The 9934-nt window shown below is 46.2% G+C and overlaps 1 protein-coding gene across 1 annotated transcript; it reads left to right on the forward strand.

Annotated features, from left to right (window-relative positions):
- Positions 1 to 1894: 1894 nt before the first annotated feature.
- Czib (CXXC motif containing zinc binding protein) lies at positions 1895 to 7779 on the forward strand. Its single transcript, XM_051188406.1, has 8 exons — positions 1895 to 1996; positions 2217 to 2300; positions 3536 to 3592; positions 4054 to 4135; positions 4299 to 4330; positions 5071 to 5148; positions 6646 to 6711; positions 7671 to 7779. The coding sequence occupies exons 1-8, from the start codon at positions 1991 to 1993 to the stop codon at positions 7746 to 7748; spliced, it is 483 nt and encodes a 160-aa protein (XP_051044363.1). The 5' UTR covers positions 1895 to 1990; the 3' UTR covers positions 7749 to 7779.
- The last annotated feature ends 2155 nt before the right edge of the window (positions 7780 to 9934 follow it).

Genomic DNA, 9934 nt, shown 5'->3' on the forward strand with positions numbered 1-9934 from the left:
TTATTTTTCTAAACACCTGAATGTGTGAATTATGTCTCATGATGTAAAATACAAATATTCATGAGTGCCAGGGAGATGGCCTGATATGATAACCACCATCCACATCCCATGGGCCAGCCAGCCACCCAGGAACAGGGACCCTGTCTCCACAAGGTGGAAGGCAAGAAATGACTGAATTTCTACTCCTGTGCTGTGGCACGGATGTGTGCTAGTGCACACACATATACTAAGTAAGTTCTCTCTCTCTTGTTTGTTTTTTGAGACAGGGTTTCTCTGTGTAGCTTTGCAGCCTGTCCTGGCACTCACTCTAGACCAGGCTGGCCCCATATTCACAGAGATTCACCTGCCTCTACCTCCTGAGTGCTGGGATTAAAGACGTGCTCCCCCATCACCCAGCCATATACTAAATAATTTTTAATACATTGAGAATTGGGGATCTTATTAGCAATACTCAAAGGAAAATCCAGGACAAGTTACCTGGGTTTTAAGAAAAAGTCTCCCCTCCCTTTACTATCCAAGATGGCTTAGAATTTGGGATCAGTCTCCCAAGTGCTGGGATTACAGGCAGATGCCATCACACCCAGTTCAATTTGGTTTCTTATGTTCCAAGGGAAACGGAACCTGAATATTTACAAGACAAATCAATTGCTGGAAAGCACGATATCCACCAAGACAAAGTAATGAATGTTTGACCCCAGTTGGGTCATGATAAAAAACTAAAGTTGACATTAAAGAAATCTGAACATTGGCTGTAGATTTTACGTACAGTGTGTGTGTGTGTGTGTGTGTGTGTGTGTGTGTTTGTTTAAGACTGGGTTTTGAGCATACTAAGCAAGCACTCCACCACCAACCTACATTTCACAGCTGGGTAATGTTAGCTTCTTAGGCATGAAATTGCATGTGGTTGGGGTTTTATTTTTTACAGAACCCCGTATGTATTTCAATATGGAGGAAAACTGTTCGGCAGGTAGATTGGTTAGGAGCTTTCTCTTGCTGTTACATAAATCTCATGGTTTTACGAAAATAGCTGGTTAGAGTGCAGTAGAAGAAATGGGACTTGATAGTGTTCATGATTCTGAATACACATTCTTAGAGACCTGAGCTTTCTCAAACTCTTCATACTTCTATCGCATCTGCCTGTTTCAAGTTAGGGATATCATTTATATCTGACAAGTCAGGATGCCTGATTATTGAGATACTTAGAGGCCAGTCTAATCATGTTAGAAAAAGGTGTTTTATTTATTTATTTTAATGACACAGTGGGGAGATGGCTCAGCCGTTAAGAGCACTTGTTGCCATTGCAGAGTACCCCAATCCAGTTCCTGGCATCCACTTGGTGGCTCACAACCGTCTGTTTCTTGGGGATCCGGTGCCCTCTTCTGGCCACGGCGGGAGCTGCATGTGTGGTGCATACACAAGCAGACAAAACACTCAAACACACATAAAAATTGAAACAAACACGGGGTTATCAAAGTGTCACGTGGATGACATGTTTTCGAATATTGTAAAGACCGTAGGGAAGAGCCAGCTGTTTGCAGACATAGGGGCCACAAGGACGTGAACACTCTGGGCTATGCAGCATGAGGTCCGGCATGAAGCTCGAGTGAGCAGTTTGGAGGGCCGCTACGCCGAAATCTGCAAGGCTGCAACGTAACCTGAGCGGACTCGGGACCACCGGGTAGTAAGGAGGCAGAAAGGAAACCCAGTGCCTAGGGCTGTCTAGCAGAAGTTTCGGGCCAGAATCCCCTGCCTGCTTAGTGATGGCACGAGCTGAGAATCAGGAACTCTGGCATTAGCTATCTCATGGGTTCCGTCTCACCCACCAAGAAAAGCCCTACCTGACCGGTTAAGGCGAGACCGGCTTTAAGTCGACACCTCTCACCAACGCCCCGATTCCCGCCCACCAGCACTGAGGCTGCGCGGGCGGTGCCAGCCTTTTACCACGGGCCGGAAAGCAGCGGTCGCAGCGGCAAACGTGGATCAGGCAGCTATGGGGGTAAGGGGAGGCGATTCGCCACGGGAGCGTCCGGTAGCCGAATCGGAGGTGGGATGGAGGTGGCTGGGACCTGAGAGTCCGACGCTCATACAAGAAGGGAGTAGAAGGATCGAGCTTGCGTTGAGGGAGGCCGGGGAGGGCGGTCTTGAGCCGAGGTGGGGCGGGGCAGGCTGATGCGCAAGCGCAGCCATGCCTTCAGCCTGGCCCGCCCTCTTCTCAGAAAATCGCGCTACAGCTCAAAGCCACGCTGGAGAACGTCACCAACCTTCGGCCAATGGGCGAGGACTTCCGGTGGTACCTGAAGGTGCGGCGGAAGGGAATCCTTCCTGGGAAAAGGAGGAGCATCAGGAGGCAGTGGGCGTTTTAGGCTCAGGGCCAAGCCGAGATCTCAGTAGTTCTGTTCTATTCTACTGAATCCGAGGCATATAAGTGGATTTTTTTCAGGCTGAAATTTTAGATTTTATTTTTATTGATTATTAGTCTAATGTAATCTAGGCTGGCCTTGAGATCTTTATGTAGCAGAGGATAACTTTGAACTCTTGATCTTTCCTTTGCCTTCTGTGTGCTGGAATTACAGATAGGCATCCTCCTCCAACGGTGGATCTTTGTCTTTTTTTTTTTTCCCCACCTGTGCAGTCCCGGGGATATATCCGAATCTAGGGCCTCACGTTAGCGCACTCTCTCCAGTGTAATCTCCCCAGCTCTTGGTTTGTAAACAGACACTGAACAAAATATTATTTGAGGGGAATTTGTGATCATTTAATAAGATGAATAAACTCACCTTGTTATTTGCTGGATTCACTTATTGTGAAAGTTGAATAGTAAACCTGGTAAAACCTGGTGCCCTGTCTTCGTGATCTGTAGAGGTCCAAGCAGTGTGAGGCTCTTCAAATCCCAGATTCTGTTTTATTCCCCTAGTCTAGCCACTCACATCCCTATCCAAAGCCTTGTCTTTAAGGAAGTCATAACCGATCACTTTTACCTCCATTTAATTCCCTCAGTACTAGACAAGTGCTCTACCGTTGCATCCACAGCTCCTATTTCCAAATGTTTTCGAACATTTGAAAAATGAACTTCTTTGACTTTAAGGAACACAGAATAATGGAGACAGAAAAGAGTAGCAAAATGATGAATGCTTAACCCCAGCACTTAGGACCCTACCTACAAAGCTCCTAGCCAAGCTTGGGAGTTGCTTGGGAGCCTGTGGCTTAGAGTAGGGTGGGGATATAAATAACTTGTTCTTGGCTGAGGATAAGTCCGTTCCTGTCCTCATTGGGACTGGTTGTAGGATGAGGTGTAAGAATCACTTAAGATAGGCTGTATTGTGTATAGTGTCACTCATTTGGGATCCCTTTACTCCAGAAGCAGAGGCAGGGAGACCTCAGGTTCAAAACCAGTTTGGGCTATATATAGAGATCCTATATAAAATAAATAGAAGGATGTGGTAGGTTATGAACCTGTTTTACACTATACTTGCCCTTCCATGGTATCTTTCCAACTAAGCCAGCTGCTCAACTGATCCTCTTTTTCTACCCCAAGATGAAATGTGGCAACTGTGGTGAGATTTCAGAGAAGTGGCAATACATCCGGCTGATGGTAATAGTCTCTATCATATGTACTCTTGGGCTACACTTGGGGAAACTGGCCTTCATCTCTCTTTCCTTTGAACGGTGTCTCTCTGTGTGTGTGTGTGTGTGTGTGTGTGTGTGTGTGTGTGTGTGGCTTGAGAGAACAAGCACCAATGTGGTCAGTACTGGAAACAACAGGAATCTTTGGGATATGTGGCAGAATTCCAAACAAGAGGGATCTTTTTTCTCAACCATAAGAAGACTCCTTAGGATACTGCCCTACCCCAGGTGTGCTGAGGGACTGAATCCAGGGCTGTGCACATCCCTAACCGTTCCCTACCACTGAGCTATCCCCAACCCTCTTGTCACTTGTCAGCAAGTGAGTCACTTCTGTGGTCTTGGTTTCTTCTGTTGAGTAATAGAGATAAGAGCACTGGGACCCTTGTATACAGCCATTCTGTAACTAGAGATTATTTTGTTTCTTGTCAGGACAGTGTGGCACTGAAAGGAGGCCGTGGTCATGCCTCCATGGTCCAGAAATGCAAACTGTGTGCACGGGAGAACTCCATTGGTAGGTCAGGCAATGGCTAGCAGGTTCTTCCAGGCTGACCAGAAGCAGACTTGTGTTTCTGGGGTGGACTTAGGCCTGAAGTGCTAAAACCTAGGCAGCTCATTCTTTCCCTGAGTGGAGCATGGGTATAGATTCAAGTCAACTTTCCCTTTTTGTATTTCAGAAATTTTGAGCAGCACCATCAAGTCTTACAATGTAAGTTTCCTTGGATTGAATCTGAACTGGTGGCTAGGAGGAGTGGATTCAAGAGCAGCTCCATCAAAGTGGCCAGCCACTGGACACTGAACACAAGCTCAGACGTGGCTTAAACTCATCATACTCCTGTTTCAGCCTCCTGAATGCTGAGATTACAGACACTTGACACCACACCCTTTTGCTTATTTATTCTTTATTGTACTTGTTCATTTGCTCAGTCCATCATTTATCCTGGATGATACTGCAGTGTTTTCCTGAAAGTACGGTGGGCTGAAAATTTGGACATGGTCCTGGGTAGTCACTGAGCCCATGGGTGAAGTAGGCATGGATTTCCTGGTTATCCACTTCCCAAGAGGTACCCTCTCTAATGGCCCAGCCCTTGTACTCATGGCGTAGTAGATGGGTGTGTCTTCTTGATCAAGTGTTGATCATTTACCCTTCACTGAACGTGATGTTAGGGCCTATGATGGACTCTTTCTTCATCATTCAGATACTCACAATAAACATATAGGTTTTCCTCAGCTCTGTTGACATTCAGGAAGGCTGACCCAAGGAAACTGTCTACAGAAGTTCCCACTGGGAGCAGTGCCCAAGATAGGCTTCTTTTCAAAGGGGCTAAGTTGTCCTGGATCCCATTCTAGGCTCATGGGTGCAATAAGGGCCCACATCCAGAAAGGACAGAGGGCATGGGGTCTCCTGGGTCCCATTGGGCCTGCCTCCTCAATATTCTTCCTTTCTAGGCTGAAGACAATGAGAAGTTCAAGACAATTGTAGAGTTTGAGTGTCGGGGCCTTGAACCAATTGACTTCCAGCCCCAGGTATGTGTTTTTAAGAGGACTCTCCTCTCGGAGAAGGGAATGTAGTAAAAGAGCTTTGCTTCTTACAGAGACTATAAATTAGGAATTCTCCATCAGTGTTCTAGCACTGAGCTACAACACAAACCAGGAATTCTATGAATAGTAATTGTCACTTATTAAATGCCTACTGTATGCTGTGCTCTGTGCCCGTCACCTTTACATGTTACTTCATTTCATCTTACTGTAACCCTGTGGAGTGATTCATCCTAATTTCATACACAGGAATTTCAGAGATTGTGCATTTCTTAGTCAGTGTTCTATTGCTGTGAAGAGACACCATGGCAACTCTTATAAAGGAAAACATTTAATTGGGGCTGTCTGACAGTTTCAGAGTCCATTGTCATGATGGCGGGGAGCATGACAGCAATACAGGCAGATATGCTGGAGGAGCTGAACATCCTACATAATCCCGACCGCACAGTGACACGCTTCCTCCAACAAAGTCACCCCTCCTAATAGTGCCACTCCCTATGAGATTATGGGGGCCATACATTCAAACTTCCAACAGTGCAGCTTACCAGATCTGCCTGACTGTAAATTGAACTCTGATCTGTCTGACGCTTACAGTTAGTCCTTGTCCTTCATTTGTGCTTGTTTGTTTGTTTGTTTTGATTTGATTTTTGAGACAGGGTTTCTCTGTGTAGCCCTGACTGTCTGATTGTCCTGATTGCTGGCTGAGGTGAGCCTGGGATACATAAGGAAGACAGCTGAGGCTGGACATGGCCATGCCTTTAATCCCAGCACTTGGGGAGGGGGGTGTAGATGCAGGAGGAGCTCTGTGAGCTCAAAACCAGCCTGTTTTTTGGTTTTTGTTTGTTTGTTTGTTTGTTTTGTTTTGTTTGTTTGTTTTTGATTGATTTTTCAGGACAAGGTTTCTCTGTGTAGCTTTAGAGCCTAACCTGGGACTCTATCTGTAGACTAGGCTGGCCTCAAACTCACAGAGATCTGCCTGTCTATACCTCCTGAGTGCTGGGATTAAAGGTGTGCACCATCGCTGTCCTGCCCAGCCTGGTTTTCATAGTAAGTTCCAAGTCAGCCAGAGCTATGTAGTGAGACCTGTCCAAACAAGAAAGAATGAAAGGGAAGGAAGGCAAAAAAAGAGAAGAGAGAGGAAAGTAGGCAAGCAGGCCAGTAAGCATTCCTCCTAGATGGTCTCTGCTGGTTTCTGTCTCTACGGTCCTGCCTCAGCTTCCCTGGTGATGGGCTGTAAGCAAAGTAAACCCTTCCTTTTCCAAGCTGCCTTTGGGTCACGATGCTTATCACAGCAACAGAAAGGAAGCCAAGGCAGTCTTCTAGGCCAGGGCTGTAATTTTGACACACCACTACAGTGCCGAGTCAGGAGCAGCTGTTTACATTGAAGTTGCCTTTCATCTTGAAGGCTTTTCTAGAAAGACCAGCCCTGGACCAATCTTCACCGGTGCTCTTCCCCCAGCCTCACTCTCTTCCTGTCCCCTGCAGGCCGGGTTTGCTGCCGAAGGTGTGGAGTCAGGGACAGTCTTCAGTGACATTAATCTGCAAGAAAAGGTGAGACTTGGGGATCCTGCAAGGTGCGATATGGTACTGGGTGGGAATTATCTTTTTGTTGAACAGGGCTTCTCAGTGGAGAGCTAGCTCTGAATTTTTGTGCTTTTTGTTAGTGACTCTGCTATTTAAATGGCCATAAGTGTAGTGCTGAACAGTGGACACGTGTATACACGCAGGAAGGCTGGATGCCTGACATGGAAAGTACACAGTAGATAAGCTTCATTCAGGCCTGAGTTACAGTACTGGCGGCTCTGAACCACGTAGGAAATACGCTATGCTTAAACACATAAAACAGTATTTAGCAGTTGATGAAAATCTTGTAACAGACGCTTATGAGAAGCTAACCGCATGTCCCCTGGGGACACTAGTTGAAGCGTTTTAATGGTCACCTGTGGTATTGACCTGTTTCAGCCCTGCAGATAGATGAATTTTTTGTCCCACCTGTGAAGCTCCTTGTAACTGCAGTAGGTGGCAGTCTGTGCCTTGCCTTGTGCTGGTTTCTGTGCTAAGTGTTTGATTTCATCCTTTCAGGGTTCACTCTCAAGTCACTTTTCTCCCTGTTTAAATAAAGGACAGAACCCAAAAGCTGGGTGATGTTGGCCCACACCTTTAATCACAGCACTCAGGAGGCAGAGGCAGAGGCAGGTGGATATCTGAATGCAAGGGCAGCCTGGTCTTTAGAGTGAGTTTCAGGACAACCAGGGCTACACAAAGAAACCATGTCTCTAAATAAATAAATAAATAAATGGCAGAACTTAGGCTTGGGGAAGTGACATGAATTGCCTCATTACAAGACTGAGAGATGGAGTTCAGGCCTGAGTTGTCTGTCCTGTGAAGAGCCTCCTGCATTCATTACCAGCTGAGTCAGAGGCTACACTGCGCGTTGGAACTCTGGTTCTGCACTGTCCACACTGTCCCATTCTGCCTTGAGAAGCTAATGCTGCCTTCTTATTTCATAGGACTGGACAGACTATGACGAGAAGGCTCAGGAGTCTGTGGGGATCTTCGAGGTCACCCATCAGTTTGTAAAGTGCTGAACTATCTTCCTGCAAACTTGCCCAGAAGAACTGAGAGGAGAAAAGGTGCCCTGAGCAGCAAGCCCCATGGAACTTCTTTCTCATCCCTGACCTCCTAGCACCTGTACCAAGCCCTCACAGTCTGCATGCTGGGGCTTGTCACGGTTCTCAGTCCCAACAATAAAGCCCCTGTTGGAGTGTGAAGTTAGTACGTGCAATATTCCCTCCACAAATAAGAATGGACTCTGGAGGTCTTTGATTTCTAATTCCTACTCTACACCTGATCCAATTTTCAAAATACACGGGAGCACACAGCTTATGAAGGCTCTCCAGCTCTTGGGAAATAGGCAGGTCAACCTACAGGATCAAAGGCATGAAGGCCAGTGAAGGGCAGAGAAGCCTGTGGAATGATGCTGTGAGCCCAGCAGCTCCAAACTAAAACACTCCCTGATCAGCATGGCTCTCCAGTAAACCCAAGCTGTTTCACACCTCAGACCTCACTCAGGATCAGCAGCCCACTCCTGGCACACATCCTTCACTCCACATTCCTGGCTGGTGGCCAGTCTCTGTTTATTTGCTGTGATAGAGTACTTCCTGTCAGTCAGCATGGAAGTTCTTCCTCGTGTGGAATCAGCCTCTGTGACCCCTGACGCGCTTCTCCCTGGTCCTGGCTTATCCCTGTGGCCATACCTGTATGTTCAGCTTCCACACAACTCTTTGGAACGAAGACAGCAATCATGGCCTGCTAAGTCTCATGTACCAAAGATCCCCTCACAACAGAATTGTTCAGTGCAGGACTAGGCTGTGAGGATGCTTGTGCCTTCAAACCTGGGAACCCACCATTTGGAAGACCTGTCACACAGACTCTATTTCTCCAGTATTCTCCAGGAGCAAAAACAAAGATTTTATTTTTTTTTTAATTATGTACACTTGTGTGTATTTATGTGTAGGTGTGTGAGTGCAGATGCCTTTGGAGTCCGGGAGAGGATGTCAAGTCCCCTGGAGCTGTAGTTATAGGCTGCTGTGACTATGGCCCACCCAATGTGGGTCCTAGGGATCAAACTCAGGTCTTCTGCAGCAACAGTGTATGCTCTTAACTGCTGAGCCATCTCATCTGCTCTAGTCCATGCTCTTCCACTGCTGAGAGTAGAAAAGGGCATGGCATCCCCTGGCAAAACTGGCCACATCTGAGAACGTAGGGAGCTGCCTACTTTGCTTCCTTTCAAGTCTGGCAACCATGTTGTGTTACTAAGACCCCTGTGCTCCCTGCTTCTGACACTTCTGCACCTGACAGGGGCAGGGCTTCCCTCCTCCCTCAGGCAGTCTCCCACAACTAGGCCCAAGCCACAGTTTATTCTGGAAGCAAGTAGGTAGCCCTGGACTGGGAAGTAGCCTTTCTTGTTTCTAGTCTTTATACACCCAGTGTGTTGTAAGTTCATTACATTAAATACTAAAGGAATCTCTTGGTTCTAGAAGGTGAGGGAACCCAAGTAGTCATTAAGAAGTGAAGGAAAAACAAAATATATTGTACAGAACAGGTAACATTCAATACCCATTTAACAAAAGCAGAAACAAAAAAAAAGCTTAACTAAAAATTAGAAGACAACCAAGAGCGAGTGTTGTTTACTCAGTGATGAAACGCTTAAGTGCTCCACTCTAGGTCAGGGTGTAATGAGGACTTCCTCTGTCACTACTTCTGTCCAGTGTGCTGGGTCCCATCAGTGTGATAAAAGAACAAAGAACTTAGTGAAAAGTCCAAAAGAGTTGCCAGGTGCTAGATTTAAGATCTATGCAGAAATCAAAGGCACTTCAATACATTAACAAGCAAAACATAATTCAAGAAAAGATGCCTAATATTAGCAACATAGGTTGGAGTGTCTCTCAGGGACAGAGTATTTGCATAGCATGTACAAATCCCTGGGGCCACTCTCCAGGACCACAAAGAAATGTAATAGCAAGAAAATACAACCCTCCCCCAAAGTAACTAGGATTAATCTTAAAGAAATTTAAGCTCCACTGAAGCATTAAAGACCTATGATATGATGATGGGTAGAAAGGCATGATATGATGTTCAGACACCCATTTTTCAGAAAATTTATGTTTGTAAATTTAATTGAAATTGCAGTTTGTTTAGTGGAACTTGAGTCAGTTGTGAAATCCCTGGGACACAAGACTTATGTACCAGATGCCACGGTATACAGAGCAGT

The sequence above is a fragment of the Phodopus roborovskii genome, unplaced genomic scaffold (genome assembly GCF_943737965.1).
Source record: "Phodopus roborovskii unplaced genomic scaffold, PHOROB, whole genome shotgun sequence".
NCBI classification, from domain to species: domain Eukaryota; kingdom Metazoa; phylum Chordata; class Mammalia; order Rodentia; family Cricetidae; genus Phodopus; species Phodopus roborovskii.